At 47.7% G+C, this 22,853-nt stretch overlaps 1 protein-coding gene across 3 annotated transcripts in view; it reads left to right on the top strand.

The window, feature by feature from the left end:
* Positions 1–22,594, top strand: part of CASS4 (Cas scaffold protein family member 4) — a 33,065-nt gene extending 10,471 nt beyond the window's left edge. For 2 of the 3 annotated variants that reach the window (XM_027622396.2, XM_027622398.2), the window contains exons 2-7: positions 8,893–9,315; positions 14,412–14,513; positions 15,435–15,515; positions 16,555–17,865; positions 19,138–19,215; positions 21,255–22,594. In XM_027622396.2, the coding sequence (XP_027478197.2) occupies positions 8,893–9,315; positions 14,412–14,513; positions 15,435–15,515; positions 16,555–17,865; positions 19,138–19,215; positions 21,255–21,665 (2,406 nt within the window). In that variant the 3' untranslated portion in view covers positions 21,666–22,594. Of the gene's footprint in view, positions 1–7,841; positions 7,964–8,892; positions 9,316–14,411; positions 14,514–15,434; positions 15,516–16,554; positions 17,866–19,137; positions 19,216–21,254 lie in introns of those variants that run through there. The other variant, XM_027622397.2, reaches the window with a different exon arrangement.
* Positions 22,595–22,853: the final 259 nt, after the last annotated feature.

Here is a 22,853-nt window from a genome sequence, read left to right on the forward strand (position 1 = left end):
ACGAGGCATTGGCTAAATAGTAAATGACAAAAGTAACGTGATGCCTGACTCAATATGCAGCCAAAAGACCGAAGGGAATTTCTTTCTCTTTGATTAATTACAGGAAGTTAGTAGTAGCTGACACACTGCACGTGTCAGAAGAAGGCTGCATTGTTACATGGGGTTTGCAAACAGAATTCTTTCCAGACTGTGTTTGCCAGGACTCCTTAAAAACACGTCGACCCTGTCATCTCACTTCACAGAATGTTGTTACCCATCCAAACCTCTCACAAAACGAGTGTCATGTAGATACTTTGTCTGTTCCTCAGGGCTGTCCTTCTTCCTCTGTCTTTCTTCCGTTTTTGGAGAATGTGGGTGAGACAATGGAGGTGGTGCGGGGATTTTGCTTTTGCTCTTGGAAACTTTTCTTTAACATAACATGTTTTTAAAAATGATGGAAAATAAACATGAGCAAGCCAACTGATAGCACCATTCTCTCTGCTTTGATCTTTCCAAGCCTATCTGCGTATTTACACAGCATGAGATACTTCCAGTGAATTCTTCCAGTGCATTCAAGGGGAGATTGTTGTCCTTAATGACGATCAAAGGGCTTTCTCCCCTCTGTGTCTACTCCTGATGTTCCGAGTCTGGGTTCAGCTGCCCCATAAAGATCTATGAGAGAAGCTTTCACTGATCTCAAAGTCAAAGCTCCTACATCTAGGGGAAGACTTTATGAACTTCAGAGATTCATACTTGCCAAACGTCAAAGGCTTTGAAATATTTACAGTGTCTGCTTTAAAAAAGAATTGTAGTTTATATGTTAACTATTCTCTCATGATCCTCAGAGGGGAAGTATGAACAATTCTGCCACCTTCTCCTAAAACTAAGAATTCTTGGAAACAAGTCATGGAATCTATGAGAAAGAAGCTAAAATGTTAAAGATGGACATTTTTCAAAGAAAGAGTTTAATAGAAGACAAATGCCCATGTTGTCAGTGATGAGGCTCTATGACAGTGTAAGAGCGGGGGTCCAATCATCACTTGCTGCTCAAGGTTCTTGCCACATGTAGAGTCTCTTATTTCTTGTTAGGGGGCACTTACTTATTTGCTATTTCCTGCCGTGAGCTGGAGACCTTGTGGTACGATTTACGTTCCCAAAGAAATGATGATATTCTGGCTACTTAGAAGGAAAATCATCTCGGGGTCTCTCCTATCCCCCTGGTTACTAACTTTTAATTTTAGGAATACAAGAGTACAGGGGGTGAGGATAGTGCTTGTGTCAGCCGTGAGGGGGAGGAGAGAAGCAAGCAAGAAAGGGTAGAGAGAGTCTCAAGTTGTGAGCAGCTAGCACAAAGTCTTGGCCATAACATAACGTAACGGGGCGGGGGGTGGGGGGCACTTCAAAGCCAATCGATCAACTGTTCGTTCAGGAGCCCTGCACTGAGTCGAAATGCTCCAGCCTCCTGCCCATTAACTTTGGGTTTGCAAAGGAGAGCGGCATGGGGCCTCGAAGACCCCAGCGGTGGGCTGGACTCAGCAGCAGAGCACTCCACTTGGCCCAAGAAGTTGTATTTTAAAATCTGTGTGAGCGTGCCACAGTCTCCAACACTCCCAAATGTCTTACACCCGGCCTGCCTCCATATACTTTCTGCCCAGCTCCTGTAATCATGAGTTCACTGCTCCTGTCTATGGATGTCTTTAAAGCAGCTTCTTCTAAAAGTACATGCTTTTAGACTTTAGCAGATCAGAGCAAGAGGTTGACCTGGATTTGGAGAGGCTGTGCTTCCAGCTGGCAAAGCAGGCTGTGGAACCAGACAGACTCGAGTGTGAATCCCCGCACTGCTGCCTGCCGCTGTGTGACCCTAGGCAGGTCGAGTAACCTTCCTGGTCTCAGGCACATAAAGCTCTCAAATGAGGCGAACCCGGAAGACAGCATCCAGGGTCGCTGTCCCGCTCTAACGCTCTGAATTCCTGAAGCTCCGCTCTTTCAAGTGAAGTAAAGAAAAGGAAAATGGAAAGTAAAGCCGAAAGGCAGGTGGGGCTCTTGCAGAGTTCCCAAGGAGCTGTGCGCACCCTCTTGGTCTAGAGGGTGATGAATGAAGAAGCCCAGAACTGATGCTTCCGCGGGTGGCACCTCCACGGGCTCCTTCAGTCTGGTTCTGCTGAGAGCGGTAGCTGCTGGCACTGGCTCTCTATGCCACTGCTGGAGACAGAAAGCCCGAGAAGCAATTACTCTCCCTGGTCCATACTGCGTCCGTCCTCCCCTCTCTGGTAATTACAATCCTGCCCTTTCTTTCAAGACTCGCCTTAAAGATCGCATGCGATCCTTCACCACCTCCTCCCTCGGGCTGTCCTAAATCCAACCTGTACCCTCATCTCAGCGAGCGGGCATCTCCCACTTGGCCTGGGCGATTGGCTTTGGCCTCACAGTTGCTCCTTCCGATCCCTCTCGCCCAGCAACCAGATATAAACAGCAACCAATACAGAATCAAGCTCCGGATCCTTTGTTTACTTCACTCCAGCCAGCCTGGTCATCTTTCAGTTCCTCCAGCTCACCACCCACTTCTCACACCCACTCTCTCTCCCTCCATCACTCCCCCCAGCCCTCAAACATTTCTCTTCCTCTGCCTGGAGGATCTCGCCCCCATTCTTGAGCTGACTAACTCCTACTCACCCCCAGAGCGCAATTTCCACGGCTCCGTTCTCACTACACCCATATTCCTCATAACTTCCTGTGTTTTCCTTCATTGTCCGGAAGAGAGGTAGAAACCCTATGCTGCTTTCTGTGAAAATCTGATTGGAGTTTGTCTCCTCCGCTGGAACGTAGATTGGCACGAGATCAGGAACTGTGTTGTTCACTGCTGTATCTCAGCAGGGCACCGGGTATATAGTAGATGCTCAATACAATCTTCGTGAATGAATGAATGAACGAACGAATGAACATCCCAGATTTCTCCAGGTGTGGCTAATTAATCCCATAGTTCATTGCTGATTCAACATAGATGAACACAGTGCATCTGGCGGTTGTGTGAAGGTCTCTCCAGAGAGGGAAACTTACCCTTTGTCTTTGTTTCTTTCTTCCAAATGCATATTCCATTTTCCTTTCAACTCTTCCAGCTGTTGAATGAAGGTGGGCATTTGAAGGAAATGCCCTTTTTGGAAATTAGGGATATTTGTTTTACTGCTCACAGAATCTAACTGCCAGTTTGCCCACAGGGGACAAAAATATAAACATACGTCTTCCTTCATCTCTTAAATATCTACACAGACATTTCCAAATTAACACCCTATTTAAAAAAAAATACCTGTGAGTGGCCTCAGAGAGTTCTGCAATCGCTGTTAGGCTCTCTTGGGGTGGGCTGGTCGTTGCTTCCAAGTGTTATCTATAAAGAGCTTAGCCCCTTGCCCTGGACATAGGGGCACGCTGAGTGTTTGCTGCCGCCGCTTCTCCACCCCGCACCACCCGTTGCCCCGAAAAAGTCTGGCTCACCCTGACTCGATTCTCTCTTCAGCACGCCTAAAGGCTCAGCGTCTCAGTCCTGTGTGGACGCAAAGGAGGAGACCAGCCTTACGTGGGTGGTCAGGGACACCGAGGCAAAAGGTGACTTTCATGCAGGGACAGCCTCTGCCGGAGGTAACCTTTGAGCTGAGATCGAAAGAGGAGCCAGGCATGCAACCATCTGGCGGAAGAGTGTTCTGGGCAGGAGAAGTAGCAAGCGCAAAGGTCCAGAGGTAGAAGCAAGCTTAGTGCATCTGGGAAGAGGGAGAAAACAACGTGGCTGAAGGAAAATTAACAGGCAGAGTGGTGGGCCAGGAGGGCGACCAGACAGGGAACGCAGGTTTTGTTCTAAGTGGATTTTGAAGCTATTGGAGGTCTTTAAATAAGAAACCAACACGATCTGATTTAAGGATATAAATATGTATGTGTCTAAATGTCTGGAGAATGGGTTGTAAGGGGAATGAATGGTGCAATAATGGATGCGAGAAGAGCAGTTTGAATCCAAGTGACCTTAGACAAGTACTTTGACCTCTCTGACCCTCAGTCTCTTCCTCTGTAAAACGAGAATTAGAAAACCCACCTCTGAGGCTTCTGAGAGTTAAGTGATATAATGACTGCATCGCCCCCAACACAAAATAGGGCCCCATTCAATATGGTCCTCTGTTTTCTAGGTGAAGAGCCCTCAAGATGCCTCACTTGTGTTAAATTCTTTTGGAACAGAAACTTTAATGGGCTTTGTTATTAAAACTCTGAGACACTGACTGATTGCATGAGGTGTCCTGAGACATCCCTGCCAATTAGAACAAAGGGAATTAAGTGATAGCACCGTACATAGGATTTGCCTTTGCTGGGAGTTTACAGCCCGTGAGGTAGGCGTGGCTGCACTGCAGACTGCAGGCTGGAAGCAGAGTAATAAGACTGACCATCTTGGACAGCTGTGGGTGCCCGCTGGAGTGGGTGATCGTACGAGCCCCCTGTTCTCTAGGAAATGGTTCCTGCCTCTCACAACAGGCAAATCCACTGACGAAGCTGGTGCCAGTCTGGACGTTTCCGAGCAGCTACCACACTGCAGCAACTGCTCTCTGGACGCACGCATGATCTTATTTCCAGACAAATGCAGGCACATCTCAGATGATCAGCTTTTTCTTTCATGGATGTGTCAAGTGTATTTCGTGAAGTTGTGGGGATTCATTGCAGACTGTGTTTCTGTTATCTTGCCAGTGTGGACAGTTGAAGTGTAATGTTCAGGAAGGTAAACTCGTGAACCTCAAGAGAACATACAATGAACTCATGTCAAAGATTTTATTAAACGGATTCATTAACGAGAGAACCAGTAAGATGTTCAAACTGGGTCAAAGAGCATTTAGGAATCTAGGTAGTTGTAGGCAATTTAATGAAGGATTATTAAGAGAGGATTGCAGGGCTAGTTATAAGTCTGGTTAAAGTCTGACAAAGTAATAAACTGTAACCTTTCAGGTTCTTTTCTTACTATTCAGAGATTATTATTAACTAGAAAAAAAAATCTACAAAATAACATGGAACTTCACTAAATCCTGGCCTTTAATTGGTACTCTTTATAAGATTCTAAAACTCAGGGCGCCTGGGTGGCTCAGTTGGTTAAGCGACTGCCTTCGGCTCAGGTCATGATCCCGGAATCCCGGGATCGAGTCCTGCATCGGGCTCCCTGCTCAGCAGGGAGTCTGCTTCTCCCTTTGACCCTCCCCCCTCTCATGCTCTCTCTCTCTCTCTCTCATTCTCGCTCTCAAATAAAATAAATAAATAAAATCTTATAAGATTCTAAAACTCTCTTCCCTCTAAATGCTTCATCTCTGCTAGATTCCGCAGGCTGGAAACACACTCACACCACCTTCATGGGACAGTAACTGAGTGTGCAGACTAGCCGGGTCTTGCGGCCCATCTTTGGGACATCTTGGTGGTCATTCTCACCAAAGACCACCTAATGGGATGGGCAGAGAGTCTCAGAGAGCCTCCTTTTTACCCTACTCTAGAAAGACGCAGAGGCTCTCATCTCGGTACTGCGTGTCCCTTTATCTGCCAAAGACTTGAACACAAGGGTATTACATTACTCAGCCTTCTCCACCCATTAATTCAAAAAGCAACCGATGAGCACCTGCTGTGTGCTGGAAGCTGGGGATGCAGTTAGAGCAAGGAAGGTGTCCTCTCCCGGAGCCAGTGTTTTAGCCCGGACATAGACACCAAAAAATGATCATCATGTACTTTATGGATTATATGCGAGCGCCATCAGTCCTGACATGGAAAAGCATTGAGCAAAAAAAAATGGGGAGGACTAGGGTAGTCTGAAGGAGTTTGGGTGTCAAGGAATCTTTTTGCAAAGAAGGGACATCTAAGAGGAGTCTGGAAAGATGAGTGGGTCTGACTAGGCACACAACTGCTGACTCTTGGACAGAGGGAACAGCCTGTGGGAAGGACTCAAGCCCCCACAAAGGGTGGTGCTCCTGTGGGGCTGATGAGGAAGTGATACCACAAGCCCCGAGATGTAGGCGGGAGTGCAATCTCTCAGGGCCCTGAAGGTTTGGGGAGAGCAGGGGCTACGGGGGAGCCTCGGAAACTCACAGAGTGGATCATCACACGATCAAAGTTGGTATCCCCAAACTCAAGCACGGGGAACAGTGCCGTAGCTCGTAAACATTCAGCCAAGGTCGGCTGCCCTTATGAAGGAATACGTAGTTGGCCAAGGGGACACGTCATGGAGTCCCTCACACCCAGAAGGCAATCGGTGTTTATTAGCCCTCACTGGACTCTTTGCTTTTCAGTGTAAACCGCATACACTCACTCCGCCTCCAACCAGTGAGATTTGTGCCTCCCTCTCAGGGGAGGGTTTCGGTTCACCTGGGGTGGGAGAGGAGATGCCCACAGGCAGGAATGTCCTTCACAACACACACACCTCTAATGCTTCAGGACCATGTTCCTTCTTTTTAAAAATGAGTTCATTTGAACTCACCCAAGAATGAGTTCAAAAACCTCTCAAGTTTCCATGACAAAGATTTTAAAACAAATGCACCATCCAACCGAGAGCTCATGCCGAGGGTCATGGGCTGGGAGGAAATGGACAGTCTCATTTACAATGGACGGAAGTGTACATGGGTCAACCATGCCCAAGGGCAGTGAGGAAAGGAGGAGCCCTAAGGATTTCACCCACCTGGACATTTCTCTGTGGAAATAAATAAGGAGAATTGCAACTATTTAGCGATGAAGATGATCATCTTAGCACTGTTTGTAATAGCTAAAAACTGGAATTAGCTAGAATGTCCCAGAACCAGGAAGGACAAGCATGGCTCATCCTCACAGTGGAAAATGGCACCACTACTTAAAAAGATACTGGGTGAAGAAAGCTGTTCATGGACATGGAAAAATGTTCATAATCTATTATTAAGCGGGGAAAAAAAGCAGATTATAAAGCCATATGTAGCATATGATCCCATGAGGTTTTTAAAATACAACTGATTCTAGGTATGTATATGAACAAATACGCACAAGATCTGAGAGGTCGCGGACCAAAGGAGTGACAGTGGTTCTCTGCGGCAGGCGTTTTTGTTTTCTTCTATTTGCTTCTCATTGTTTTGTACTCTCTCTGTCCTTGTTTTCCTAGCGAGAAGGAAGTTCCATGTGCAAAACTTATTCAGGATCTCCTAGGAGCTCAACTGCAGTAGATTTTATGTGGGATTGTCAGGATCTGACTTTACTTATGCTTCTCACACAGACGTGCAACAGTGTTTCTCTAAATACATAGAGACCTTACTGTGTGTTTATTTTTTTTTAAAGATTTTATTTATTTATTTGAGAGAGAGAGAATGAGAGATAGAGAGCACATGAGAGAGGGGAGGGTCAGAGGGAGAAGCAGACTCCCTGCTGAGCAGGGAGCCTGATGTGGGACTCGATCCCGGGACTCCAGGATCATGACCTGAGCTGAAGGCAGTTGCTTAACCAACTGAGCCACCCAGGCACCCCTTACTGTGTGTTTAAAATGATACTTTTCAGCAGTTGGACATGATTCCGTTTTTGTAACAGAAAAACTTTATGCAAAGAAGTAAATAAAAGCAACACTTCTTAACAAATGTAATGGGATGGCTCAGCATTTCTGCTTTGTTTTATGAGTATAAGAGGTATAACTAACTAAATTTAGTTGAAGGAAGAAAAAAGCAACTGGAGGGATAAATACCAAAATGGTCTGAAAAGTTACCTCTAAGTGGTGGGATTATGGATAATTTTCACCTCTTTTTTCTTTTCTGTATTTCCTAATTTTTCTGTGATAAGTGTGCATTGATATAGTAATAGGCGATCATGTTAAAACCCACAGAAACAAACTGCCTTCATTTAATTACAGCCAAAATCCACATAAGAAGGAGGTTTACCCATTGCTGCCCCTGAGACAGGGTGATTTTCCTTTGAGGACCATGTGGCTTCCAGAAAGAGCATGAATCTGAGAACTAGGGAGACTGACTGGGTTGGTTTTTTTTTTTTCTTTTTTAAGAATTTACTTATTTATTTGAGAGAGAATGAGCATGAGCAGGGCTAGGGGTAGAGAGAGAGGGACAAGCAGACTCCCTGCTGAGCATGGAACCCAACACAGGGCTTAACCCCAGGACCCCAAGACCATGACCTGAGCTGAAGGCAGATGCTTGACTGACCGAGCCACCCAGAGGCCCCTGACTGCGTTGTGACCCTGGCTGTGTGACATAGACTAGGCACTAACTCCTGTCTCTATTCCATCACTCCCCCGCTAGTGAACACTGACGGAGCATCTCGCATGCACCTGTGTTCTTGATGCTGGGGACAGAGCAGCAAATAAGTGAGATACGGTCCCAGCAGTCACAGAACTTAGAATCCAGTTCAGGAGAAAAATAACGACTACGAGACAAAGAGCACTATGATCATTAGGACAGTGACAGCCAACCTTTACTGAGCACCTACTGACTGCCAGGCACTATTCAGTGAGCTTTACGTGCCTAACAACCCTTTTTATTCTTGCCCCCTGAGGAAGATGTTATCATCAGTCCCATTTGACAGACGAGGAAACTGAGGCCCAGAGAGAATAGCTAATTTGCTCCAAGGCCCACAGCTAAGAAGTTGCAGAGCCAGGATTTCAATCCGACTATGTGCTCTACTGCACTCCCCCGAGCAGCTCATGGTCATCGCAAATGAAAACTGTGCCCTGAGAGCACAGTCAGGAGACTCGACAGGTTAGGCTGCCCTGAGGAGATGACATTTCACCAGAGACCCCAAGGATGGGTCGGAATAAATCAGGCAAAGAGTAGGGACAAAAAAAGCCTGTGGGGTCAAGGAAACATAAGAATGTGTTTCTAAGCCAGGGGCTTGGCGGAGCGGTTGTTGGCAACAGTAATAACAATGAATTCTTTCTCCTCCCGTCCCCAGACACTCTTGGCCAGAGCACTTTATGACAACCACCCAGACTGCTCCTACGAGCTGGCTTTCTGCAGAGGAGACATCTTGACCATTCTGGAACAAAACGTGCCAGAAAGCGAGGGCTGGTGGAAGTGTTTGCTCCACGGGAGGCAAGGTCTGGCCCCTGCCAACCGCCTCCAAATCCTCCCTGAGGCCCCCGCCGACAGGCCCTGTCCCCCTTTCCTGAGAGGCCTGGAGGAAGCTCTCACCAACTCCGAGGAGACCTACCAGGTGCCCACCCTGCTCAAGCCCCCGACTCCAGGCCCTGTATATGAGCACATGAAGGGCTGGGTAGAGGGGCCTCCACCCACCACCGCGCAAGTCTACGAATTCCCTGACCCACCTGCCCGCGCCAGAATCGTCTGTGAAAAGACTCTAAGCATTCCAAAACAGGTATGCATGTTTCCAAATAGAACAGAAGGGTCGAGGGATATGTAACGCCCAGGGGCTGACCTGGCCCTTGAGTTCTTGGTGTCCGTTGGGAGGATCAATGTGCAAAGTGCACCCTGGACCCCTTTGATTGGGTGATGATGGGGGAGCTCGTATTTGGCCCCCAGTTCAGTTCTCACTAATATTTTCGGCACTCCAGTGATTTCCTCCACCCCATCCCCCGCCCCCTGCTCTCCAAGACATCCCCGCTTGGCAGGAAATTGAAAGCTTAGTGGAGCTGTTCATGAAAGTATTAAGGACTTCCACCATGGCCTTTTTGGACACTAGGACTTCTAGTGATCGGTTCAAAGGCAAGAAATTACCCAACAGATTTAACATCTATATTCCCTTCAGCCAAGAAACATTACTTCCAGAATTGCTACAGAAATACCCAAGGAGGCAAACATATATCTGGGTGAGGAGGCCATGGCCATAATAGCGTTTTTTGTTGTAGGGAAAAATCTAAGATGCCTAAATGTTTGTTAATGGGGGGATTGGTTGCATAAATGTTTGTTATCCCTACAACATACTAGGCACTTGTCAAAAAAAGATGAAGTCGTTCTAGGAGGCATGTATAAGGGAGAAAAAATAACCGTTTAAACAAAACCAACCAAACAAAAACTAAAAAAAAAAAAAAAACCCAAATGATCTGTGTGTATATATGTGTGTGCTCACCACTGAAAGAACACACACCTACAGAGGTCCCCTTGGGAAGTGGAATTGGTCACTCTTATGTTCCCTGTACCTGCCACTGTGCCTGGCCTGGGGCGGGTGCCCGGTCAATGAGCAGAGAGATCAGGAAGTTGACTTGTGTGTTCTATACAGTATGTATGACTTCTGCAATTTTCAAAAACAGCAATTAAAAAAAAAAAAGACAGAGGAAATGAAGCACTAGGTAGATGCAGAATGAAAACTTTTTTTTTTAATGGAAAGGAATTTAAAGAAGAAAGGAAAAAAATAATGTATTGCTGTCCCCAGGCCCAGGCCTTGATGAGGTGTGAAGCACGCAGAACAGATTAGCCTGGTCTTCTGTCACTGTGGGTGTTTTCTGCACACTTTGCTTTCGGCTCAAAGGACATATCCCACTTGGCCCCAGCTCTGGGCAGGGGTCCTGGCAAGGTCTGCGTCCAGGAAGGCTGCTCCCCGCCCCCCGCCTGTGAACCCCACAAGTAAGCTGGTCACGCCTTCTGCAGCAGCCCATGAGGCGGACCCCGGAACGGCTGGCCCACGGGGAGGCCTGGCACGCTCAGCTGCTGTCTGAGCAGCTGACTCAGGGCAGGGCCTTGGTGGGGGTTCCTCCACAAGCAAGTAGTCTCTGCCGAAGTTAAGTTGGGTTTCCCCCTCTCCCCAAAAGGCACACAGGGGCCGTGTCTTCTGTTCACTGGGTGTCCCGGGCACCCGAGCCCAGGGAAGGCTCCTACTGCTTCAACGTTTGTTAAATGAATGAAGTGACCGTGGACCCCAACTTCTAGACGGGCATCGCAACAAAGAGAACGATGCGTTTACTCTCTAAAGCTAACTTGGTGAAGGGTCAGGGCATTGGCTGGGAGATGTACCCTGTGAAGCGTGTCTGTGTTGGGAGCACCACCCCCCCCCGCCGCCCTTGTAAGGCTGTGGCCGTGGACAGAAACCACAACCACGATGGGGAATTCAGAAACCAGGGGCTCTTGAGGTGGGCCCAGTAAGACACCTGGGGAACTTTCCTGCCTTTTTCTCCTGCTTCCGTTTACTCCGTGGCTGCCCCATCTACATTTTTCTCCCTCCTCCCACACTTTTTGTTTATATCGCCTTCTCTGTGCTTGCAGGGGCAGGGGGAGAGGCAGGGGGTCTCTGAGAGCAAGACATGTCAGCTGTGGCTTGGAAATCAGCAGTGCGGGGTCACCTGGCTTCCAGGACAGCCGCGACCACGCTGGGAGAGTGGGCCCATCCCAACATGCCTCTATACCTCTCTGTCTTGGCACGTCACTTCTAAGTGCTCCTTGAAGCTGTGCCTTCTGGCAATTCTAAATAATTCCACTCCTTCTTCTACCCCAAGAAGGAAAGAGCTAGAAGAAGTGGATAAAACCCAGTTTAGAAGCTTCTGATCCGAGTAGTCTGGGGGTTAGCCCTGACTCCTTGGTGGGCAGAAGTGCTCGATAGAACTAGGCAAATCCAGCCACTAGCTTTGAGCTGTTTTCCAAGGGGCAGTTCACAGGCACGGAACTGGCCCAGGTGACCCATTTCACATACTCCCCTCGGCCCTGCATGGACGATCGCTAGATTAAGGTTGGCCAAAAATTAAAAACCAAGAAAGGTGAAAATATGTCACTTTTCTCGAGTTGTCTAATCAAGGAATCCACGTGTCAGGATCAGATGTCTCTATCGCCGGAAGAGGCCTCGGTGGGTCTTGAGAACGACTTGCCGTGCTACGAACGAGGGAACTAATTTCCAGGGAGGTGAAGGGGCCCAGCCAGGGTAACAGGGGGATGAATACCAGGGACCAAAACTTCCTTGTGCCCGCACGTGGCTGCCCATGCCCTTAGACTCTGCATGCCCTTGCTCTTCGTTTTCCCGACTCGGTGGCTGACGCTATCTATTCTTCGCAATTAGCTTTTTCCTGAGACGTAACCTACAGATCCCAAGGGGTTAGCTTGGTCACTGGTACCCAGGTCAAGAAACAGAACAAAACTAGCACACCAGAAGCCCCCTCACGCTTTCTTCTGGTCACTTCCTCCAGGGTAACCACTGTCTTTGAGCTTTGTTTTACTTTTTATTCCAACTTCCTTAATGTAATATGCCGGCCCGACTTTTTTTTTTTTTTTAATCACCGTACAAAGAACATATTTGATGTTGGTTTGAATTCAGAAAGGGGAATCTTTCATATTTCAAGTGAAAAGGGTCCAACTTCCTGGTGGAATTATTCTCAGACCCACTAGTTCCTGAACTGGAGTTTCCTTTTGTCCCCCCAGACCTTTTGAAATTGTGGTTTTCAAACATGTTCCTTAATGGATTGCCACCTTGAACCTCTGTGTTCCAAGAAACACTGGGCATTTCTGAACCAGCTTCCTCCACCTGAAATTCCACACACGAGAAAGCCCCTTTGCTCTCTGTGGGTGGTCTACCCACAAAGTCAGCTGCAGAAAGACAAGGGGCTTGGGGCCTTAGAGGGTAAGAGGCAATGGGAGTGCATTTGGAAAAGCTCTGTGATAGGGCACAGAATTAAGCCAGAGGTGGAAGTGACGGCCTATGGCCTGGCAATTGGACAGGGCAGGCATGTCAGGAGCTTGGATTTAACCCAGCGTGGAGCGTAGACCAATCAGCCAAAGACCAGAAGGGACAAAGTCAGCTTTATTGCCCCACTGTGGAGAGAGGGTTCACAGAGCAGAGGAACTGTGGGCTGTCTCACAAACAGAGGATAAGGGAGCATAATTAGTTATGGGGTTGGGAAAAGGTGACGTGAATACAAAGGCCTGTCTTGATAGGCTCTATGCACAACAGGGCAGTGTGTAAAGGGCTCAGCATCAGCCCAGACTGCAAAGCAGGCTGTTCTGTCTCTGGGACCCTACAGGCTGAGGTAGATGGGGAATGTCGCATCTGATATCTCCTGTCACAAGCTCTGTGTTGGGGACGGAAAGTGAGCCTGCTTCTCCGATGAGAGTGCGATGTTTCCTTCTCACTGATAGAACTTCAGACTGCAGTGCTCCCGACAGCCTAGGATTTTAGAGAACCAGCTTTCTGTGTGAGTGAGGAAGCAGTCATCATTTGGAGGGAGGTTATTTCGACACTCGACAGCTGACTGTGTCCTGGGGGAGGAATGTCTGTCCTGTTCGCTTTGCGGCTGCTTTATCTGCATCCGTCATTCCAGCCCGATCAGTGGTGGGACCCGCTGGTCCACTACCAGTGCCTCAAGCTGTACACATTCTTTCACCCAAAACGAGCAAATAAATAAGTAGATGCTCGCATTTCCTCCATGCCATGCTGGGTCGCCCTTGTGAACAAAGGGACTCTGATCTAGTCCTCATAAGCTGCTCCTCTACCTGGACTGCCCTCCCCGGCTGCACATATTCAGGTCCTCACCATCCACGTGAGCCAGTTCAGAAAACCCTTTCCAGTGACAGGTTCCTGGGGACCCAGTGGGAAATGCAGTCTCCCTCCACCAGCTCTCTGGACTTGACCCTTTCCTCTCCTCAAGGCCCTGTCTCGCTTTCCAGCCTGCGTCCTGGCTGTGTCCCCACCCCACCCGTTAGACCTTGACCCTGGCAGACAGCACTCACTCCCTTATAAAAATCACCCATTTCCAGGCCCGTCCTGGAGATGTCCTTGTTTGAGAGGTCTGATGTGGAGCCGGGCAACCGTATCATTTTGAAGTTCGCCAGGTGGTTGGTTCCCTGGCCAGGTCTGGAAGCTGCGGCCCCTGGAGCAGCCAGCGTGGTACCCGGTGTAGAGTGGACATTCATGAGTTCCGGAGGATTCACTGGAATCCAGTTATAGGCACAGCCTCCAAGGCTGAGGGCCACCTTGGTCTGGTCGCCTCCTGCTGCGCCAGCGACCCTCATCCCCAGCGACACATCCTGTGACAGGCCCCTGCTCCCTCCCCGCCGCCTTGAGTCTCTTCACTTCACACCCTTTGAGCCTCTCCTGTCCAGCTCACTGCTCCATCCCCAGCATCATCAGATGAACACAGTAACACCCCCAGATTGGAATCATAGCCCCGGATCCCTCGAGAACTTCAGAATCACCTGGGAAGTTCGCTGAAACTGCAGATTCCCAGGCTCCCCAGCAGGACTCAGAGACTCCAGTACGACTGACATGGGGCCCGGGAATCTGCATTTGAGCCTGCTGTCCAGGTGAGGCTGACGCAGGCAGCTGTGGGCCCCCACGTGAGGAAGACTGGCCACCACCACGAGGCCTCCCCTCCCACGTCCTGGGTCCGCGGTCTGAGCGAAGGGCTGCCAGTCAGGGGTGCAGGGACATGGCCTCCATGCTGTCGGGCTGCCTTTGTTGTGTGAGGGTAACTTGGAACATGATCTGTGGACTCTGCAGTGATGTCTCCTTCCCTTCGCTCTTCTTTGTCTCCCAAGGCCTTCTTCATGATCCCCAGACCTGCTTGGGCCTCGTTGCCAACGCTGCCTTCCCAGGTGTATGACGTACCGGCCCAGAGCTGGGGCCCCCCAGCCCTGAAGGTGAGTGTCGGCCCTGGTCCTGCCCGGCCTGTGGGGTTCCCCATGTCAGGCAGATTGCTGTTCTGCATTCCCGCAAGTGCCGCCAAGCCTCTCCTCTCTCCGCCTCTCCGCTCCCCGCACCTGCACCTGTTGCTGAGCATCTCTTCTCCTCTCCCCACACCTGCACCTGTTGCTGAGCATCTCGTCTCCTCTCCCCACACCTGCACCTGTTGCTGAGCATCTCTTCTCCTCTCCCCACACCTGCACCTGTTGCTGAGCATCTCTTCTCCTCTCCTCACACCTGCACCTGTTGCTGAGCATCTCTTCTCCTCTCCCCACACTTGCACCTGTGGCCCGTGGATGAGCACACTCGTTCCCTTTGCCAGGACAGACGCCAGGAGCACGGCTACGCCTTGGGCACAAAAGTCTTAAAGATACACATGCAGGACTCGCCTCACTCACCTCACCCTCACCCCGACCCTCTTGACCCTGTCTTTATTGAAAATGGTGACATTTTGTTCATCATGAGTTTCTCACATTGTGATTTTTTTAAGATTTTATTTATTTATTTGGGAGAGAGAGAGAATGAGAGACAGAGAGCACGAGAGGGAAGAGGGTCAGAGGGAGAAACAGACACCCCCGATGATCAGGGAGCCCGATGCAGGGCTCGATCCCACGACCCTGGGATCATGACCTGAGCCGAAGGCAGACGCCTAAGCAACTAAGCTACCCAGGCGCCCCAAGAAGGCATCTTTTTAAAGCAGAGAGTTCGTTGTTGAAAACATAACCACATAAACTTCCACCATGTGAGCATCATGACCAAAAGCCCCAAAGTCTTTGGTGATTTCTATTTTCATTTGGAAAAACAAAACAAAACACTGGAGTGGGCAGAGTTTGCGCAGGAAGGAAAAATGCAAGTTATCCTTTTCTGTCTTTCCCCAGGAGCCAGAGAAGCAGCAGTTATATGATATACCCCCCAGCCCCCAAAAGGCAGGACTTGGTCCCTTGGCCAGCCAACCACATGTAAGTATGACAAGGCACAGAGATCTGATGCTAGGAAAATGTGAGCATCCTCTGAGATGTTTTATCAGCTTGGTCAAAATTGGGAATGCAAATCCCTCAGAGCAGAGCTTATTTCCTTTGAACCCCTGATGGCAGTGGTGTTCGGGAACAGGGTGAATAATGTGGTTTGGGCAAGTCCCCTATCTTCTCCATGCCTCAGTTTCTCATGACAGACTAATTGTGAGGATTGAGATAATTCTTGTGGAGAACCTTGTACACGTATAGTGTTTGGCACAGAGCAAAAGCTCGGTAGATCTTAGGAAAATTCTCCTTCTTCTTCTTCTTCTTCTTCTTCTTCTTCTTCTTCTTCTTCTTCTTCTTCTTCTCCTCCTCCTCCTCCTCCTCCTCCTCCTCCTCCTCCTCCTCCTCCTCCTCCTCCTCCTCCTTCTCCTTCTCCTTCTTCTTCATCTTCTTCTTCTGTACCTCAGAGATATGTTGTGTTAAGGTAGATTTTTATTTGTTTATAGGGGACATGTCTTAATTTGAAAATCTGGAATCCATGTTCGTTGTCGAATTGTCACACATTTACAATACATAGACCTGTGCCCAAGTTTTTTGGGGAAGGCCTTAAAAAACAGATGGCATCTCTGAAGTGTTGTGAGGGATGCATAGGCGTTTGTTAGAGGGTAAGGGGCGGGTCAGGAGGGCATGTAGAACAGAAGGACTGGTTTGGGAAAAATGAACTATAGTGGACTAAGGGAGCACTCTGAGTTCAGGGAAAGGTGAACCACTGGGGTGACTGGACCCACAAGGAGGCTGGTGGCCACCGTGGTGGGGAAGCTTAAAGGTGGGTACAACCAGATGATGAAGGGTCTTCAGTGATTATGGCAATGGGGAGCCACTGAAGGTGCTTGAGGAGGGGAGTGACAATCAGATCTGTAAGAAGCAAAGTATCCAGCACTTAGTAGGTCCTCAGTGTAAATGCACCTTTGTCAAATGAGTTGCTCAAACCCTCTTTTTATTGCTACTGACCTGGGCCTTTTTGTGTGGTTCTTCACAGGGGCAGAGTGCTCCCCTGGTGTCAGCAATCACCGTGAGGCAAGGCGGCTATAACACGTTACCGAGCCCCCAGAAATCCGAATGGATTTATGACACACCAGTGTCTCCAGAAAAAGCCAATGGCAGAAATGTATCTTTGAGCAGCTTTGTGGAAGAATCAGAGCCCCACACTCCCCCCAGGTATATGTCCAGCTTCCAGAATCCTCTGAACAGCAAAGCAAGGTCCCTCTATCCACACCTGCATAAAAATGTGCCCATGCAGAAAAAACTCAGCCTTCCAGAAATCCCTTCTTATAAATCCCTGGCACCCAGGGACACATTTCCCTTGGACAAGGGTGCTGGCTACAAGGTGCCTCCAAGCTTTCTGAACCCCCGCGTGGAACAGAAGGACACCAAGCCAAACATTTATGACATCCCTAAAGTGATGCTGAGCGGCCCCCAGGCCGTGAACGAGCTGGCGAGAGTCAACGGGGCCCCGGAGAATGCCCTGGACCACAGCTCCTCATTGTTCTCTGGCCAGGCCCCTTCGCTGTCTCTGGAACCGGACAGGTTGTCCGTTTCCAGTTCTGACAGCAGAGCCAGCGTTGTCTCCTCGTGCTCTTCCTCGTCCATGGAATCCTCTTCTAGCTCCTGCTCGGAGGAGTCAGGAAAGGAGCTCTCCTTGGACCCGGACTTGGCCAGAGAGACAGTAGCGTCTCTGCAGCACAAGGTGGCTGGCGCTGTCGCCAGCCTGATGCTCTTCGTCAGCAGGAAGTGGAGGTTCAGAGACTACCTCGAGGCCAACCTCAGCGCCATCCGTAGTGCCGCAGACCACGTGGAAGAATCTTTGAGAGCATTCCTGGATTTTGCCCGCGGGGTCCGGGGGACTGCCTGTAACCTCAGCGACACTAACCTTCAGGCCAGAATTAGGGACCAGCTACAGACCATCTCCAATTCCTACCAGATCCTGCTTGGAACAAAGGAAAGCCTGGATAGCTGCAATTGGTCCTTGGAAGTCCTTGTGACAGACAAAGTCCAAAACAGCCTGGATGACCTCGAGAGATTTGTCATGGTGGCACGGATGGTCCCAGAAGACATCAAGAGGTTTGCCTCCATTGTCATTGCCAATGGGAAGCTCCTTTTCAAGCAGAACTGTGAAAAGGAAGATACCTTGGAAATGACCCCCAATGCACAGTTGGAGCTTGCAAAATGCATCCAGCCTCCCCAAAGGGAAATTGAATCCTACCAAAGAAGTGCTCCTTTTAATAAACAAAAGGAAAGTGAACATTCCCCTGAGCTACTAAAGAAAAACGGGACAATTATCTGCGAACTGGTGAGTTCAGGGTGGTATAATAGAAGGAACCTTTCAAATTTCATCTGGAGGGGTCGCCCATAAATTAGATGCTAAGAGCCTTTGACTAAGTGTTAGATAGTTCAACAATTGGATATTGAAAGATAATGATCTTTCAATAATTTTTGAGAGACATTGGTTCCAGTTTAAAAAATTAAAATTCATGAAAGTAATGTTCTAGATGAAATCTTATTAAGAAGTAAGATAAACACTTTAATATTAAGGCACTTGGGGATGTCTTCTGGAAACTCCCAAGGGGTTTATCTCTAATACTAGGGTTAGGAAGGACTTCGAAAACCTTTCGAAATCTTTCCTTGAGCACCTTTTTTAAATCTCACCCCCCAGTTTCCTTGCATTTTTGAAAGTTGTTGATTTAGTCATTGCCTTTGTGTTTCTTAGAAACAGAAGAGGAAGTGTAAACACTCTTCCAAATTGTGCATGGTCTGAGCAGCCTCCAGACTGCAGTTACTGTTAGAAATTCTTTGCTGCATGTGTTCAGATGCTGTAGAAAGAGAACCTCTGGTTCAAGGATTGCAAGTGCCAAGAGGCACGGCCCGGAACCTGGGAACAACATGACTTGGCCCTTTTAGCCCCAGTCTTGTGTGGTATTCTGTTAAAATGCCTGCTGGTTGGTGTAACAGCTTTCGCACATTCTAGAGAAGCTAGAAACGTGGGTATTTTTCATTCCCTAATTTAAAAATATAGACATAGATATAAAGAGGTATACTATACACAAATATAAATGTATATATACAATTTTTTAAAAACTCATGTGTCCAGAGTGCCTGGGTGGCTCAGTCTGTTAGGCGTCTGCCTTCGGCTCAGGTCGGTCCTGGGATCGAGCCCTGCGTCAGGCTCCCTGCTCAGCAGAGAGCCTGCTTCTCCCTCTCCCTCTGCCTGCCGCTCTGCCTACTTGTGCTCTCTCTCTAGCTCTCTGTCAAATAAATAAAAACCTTTAAAAAATGTTAAAAAAATAAAAAACTCATGTGTCCTTGTATCAAGTCATGTTGGTAGGCAAAATTCAGCCCTGGGTCTTGCAAAGTCTCCTTTGTTGAAAAAAAGGCATCAGCCCTCTGAAACTAATAATATACTATATGTTAATTAACTGATTTTAAATTAAAAATAAAGCATCCGGAGGCAGAACCATTGACAGAAATATAAAGAGAAATGCTCAAGTTTTAAAGTGGACTTAAATACCTCTGTACAGTGTAAAAACCACTCACATTGGTAATTGGAAGGGATTTTATTTTTCAGAAGCTGCCTAACCTAGAAGAGACAGAAAAACCCATCTTGGAAGGAAGGTTGGATGAAAACAAACACTTCGAAGGACAGGTAAGTGATAGGGCTGGCTCTCCCGGCCTTCTGACCCATACACTTTATCACTCGAGATGTCTCCTGCTATGAAGAAGTCGGCATTCTAGCCATGACCCCTTTGGGAGTAGATGTTTTTGTGACAGTTTTTCCTGTTTGCAGTAGAAGGAGCCCCGAACAAGTCCAGTGAACCCCAGTATGTGGAGCACGATTCTTGAACCATTAGTGACATAGTTCTCGGTGGTCTGCCGGTTTATCACGGGTGGGACTGACATGGCCTTTGATGGCCTGGACTCACGTTCCCTTTGACATCCTCTTTTGATGCTTCTGATTACAAGAGAAAAACTGTTTTGGTTTGGGGCTTGTGTATCATCAACACCTCTTTGACACTCGATGTTCTTCCTTCTTTTTTAGTCAAAGATGTTATCATTGTGCTTATTTTTTTGGTTACCTTCTACTTGTGGCAAATGACAATGATTTTCCAGTTACCAATCTGAAGAGTTTCCATTAAACTAATATAAGTAAAACCAGTGGATTCCTTTAAAGACAAAGATGAAGCAAGTCAGGTTAAGAGGGAGGCAAAAAGGGCATAACTTGTGAAGATTGTCTGAATACCTGAAGCCTGGGGATCAGTGAAGCAGATTAACTCCCTGGCTGGGGGTGGGTGGGGGTGGAGGAGGGAAGGACAGAGATGTCTCATGACATGGACAAGATCGTTCATCTTCTCAGGGGCGAACTGGAACGAGATCCCTAGGCTAGAAGTCCTAGGTCAGGGAGCCAGCATGGTCAGGTCCTGGGGAGGGCTCCCCTCTGTCTTCTAATTGTGTCCTCTCATGGCAGAGAGCAGAGAAAGAAAATGAGCTCTGACAAGGGCATAATCCCATCAGGGGCCCCACCCAATCCCAGGTACCTCCCAAGGGCTCACCTCCTGCTACCTTCACGTAACAGGGTAGAGTTTCAACATACGAAGTTGGGGGCACAAAAGTCAGACCCTCTCACACTGTCTGAGTGCTTCCAGGCTGTGAGTTTTTGAGATCGCAGGTGGATGAGAGAGAGAGCAGTTTAACGAAAAGACTTAAGAATCCAGACTTAGCCGACTCAGCTTAGAGCTCCGGCTCTTCATTTTGCTACATGAATGACCACGGGCAGCCCCCTCACTTCAGAGAACACCAGTCTCTCCACCTCTCCTAACAAAAGGGCTTTGGGTGTTTACCCGGAGGGGTTGCCACTAAGTTAGATGCCATGAACCTTTCAACAGTGACTTCCTTGGCTTTGGGAAGACATTGGTTCCACATTTCAGAAAATACAACTCGTGGAAGTAAAATTCTAGATGAAATCTTACTAGCAAGTTGGAGAAATATAATATTAAGGCAGATAGGTCAGCATATCTGGATTTCTTCTAGAAATTTTGGGGGCTCAGGTTTACTGCCGATGTTGGAATTAGAAAGGATTTTTTTTTAATCCTTTAAAATCTGTTCTTTGAGGAAATTTTAAAATCTCACCATCAAGTTTTCTTTTATTTTTTCAAAGATTTTATTTATTTATTTGTCAGAGAGAGAGAGAGAGAGCACAAACTGGGGGAGTGGCAGGCAGAGGAAGAAGCAGGCTCCCCGCTGAGCAGGGAGCCCAATGCAGGCCTTGATCCCAGGACCCTGGGATCATGACCTGAGTGGAAGCAGACGCTTAACCGACTGAGCCACCCAGGTGTCCCTCTTTTATTTTTTTTTAAAGTTATAGATTTAGTCATTGTCAATGTGCTTCTTGGAATGGGCTGCTAATGGTTTGTTGAGAGTATTGAATAAGATTTTATATATTTAACATGTCAGTTATATAGACAACACAATAGGTAAGATTGTATATATAAATACTATAATTTGTATGTAACAGTGTTTTGAAAAGATTAATTTGGTAGGCAGATGGTGCACTGTGGGGCATCCCAAACAAAACTGTATTTTTTTCTTATAAACAGTCTAGAAAATTGAGCAAAACAGGAAACAGGAGACAACCACAGCCTGGTGATCAAATCTGTCTCTTATCAATTGTTTTCTTCCCTTTTCCAGAATCCTAGCTCTCTCATCCCACAGCCTTTGAGTCAGCAGAAGCCCGAGAAGCGATTCCACCTTTCTGAACACTGCCGGCTCTATTTTGGGGCGCTCTTCAAAGCCATCGGTGTATTTAACAGCAGCCTCAGCAACAGGCAGCCCCCCGAGATCTTTATCACGCAGAGCAAGCTGGTCATCATGGTGGGGCAGAAGCTGGTGGACACGCTGTGCAAAGAGACACAGGAGAGAGACGTGCGCAACGAGATTCTCTGTGGCAGCAATCACCTTTGCAGCCTGCTCAAGAACCTCGCGTTGGCCACCAAGCACGCCGTGCTCAAGTACCCCAGCCCTGCAGCCCTGGGGCACCTCCAGGCCGAGGCCCAGAAGCTGGAGCAACACACTCGGCAATTCAGAGGGACGTTGGAATGAGCCTCCTGCCCCCTCTTTCTCCCTCCCTAAGGTTAACCTCTTAGCTTCTGCTTCCTAGCCCCAACCTGTGCAACTCTGTCCTACGGGCAAAGCCAGCCTAGGGATGCACTGATGGGCGGAAGCTGGTATTACCAAGTGGTTAAACAACCCCAGGACATTGGCTTATGCCACAGAGAGCCAGGTATTAAGAAAGAACCTTGCTAAGTTTTTTAGCATAGCATGTGGGGTCAGTGTATGAAGTGATGTTATAGAAACCAATTTTATATTGGTTGAATGTATGCCTGCTTTAAACTCATTCATTCAACACTTATTTATTGGGCATCTACTTATGTCAGATTCTAGGTGCTGGGCATATAGCAGTGAAGCAAACAAAGGCCTTGTCCTCAGGGAGCTTACCATCTAGTGGGGAGATAGGCGATAAGTGATGAAGAATTACATACACAATATGTCAGGTGCTAGGGAGACAGTAAGGGAGGAGAGACTTATTTTCAAGTGATGAATTTCTGTTGCATCTGTTAGCAAATGTGATAAGTTTTTCATTTTGGACTGAATTAATTTTGTGAGATTTGGTACAAATTCTGTATCTGCATCTTATACAACATATATATATATGTATATATAACATATGTGTGTATATATATATATATATATATGCAATATATATTTTTTTATTTTATCTTAACCGAGCTAAAGATGCATGTTATATTTACAACATAACATGTTCTGTTGGATTCCTTATTAATTTATTTTGTATATAATAGTCGATGTTGATAAATTCAGTATGTTTACTCAGAAAAGGCTTGTACTTCAACAGTCTCAAATCTGTTACCATTTATAAAGTTATGTGAATATAATCATGAATTAAAGCATTCTTTGTAGCAATCCTTTGGAAGAGTTGATGATCCATGTCACCCAGGTTCTGGTGCCAAAGCAAAGCCACCAATGTTTCCTTTTCTTATTCAAATGCTTCCCCCAAAGTGTGCAGGGAGATGCAGTAGACGCCAAGTGCTCATGCACAAAGCGAGTATGGCAAAACCGAAGCCATCACTCATGGTGGCAACCAGAAGGGGTGGTGCAGACAGGATATCCATTGCTGGGCATAGATCTGAAAGTGGTGCAGAGCTCCCCTCAAGACAAACCACCTTCTCTTCCTTTCCTTGCAGCTGGGTCTTCAGCTCATGTTGCTAT

Source organism: Zalophus californianus, chromosome 8, assembly GCF_009762305.2.
Source record: "Zalophus californianus isolate mZalCal1 chromosome 8, mZalCal1.pri.v2, whole genome shotgun sequence".
Lineage (NCBI taxonomy): Eukaryota > Metazoa > Chordata > Mammalia > Carnivora > Otariidae > Zalophus > Zalophus californianus.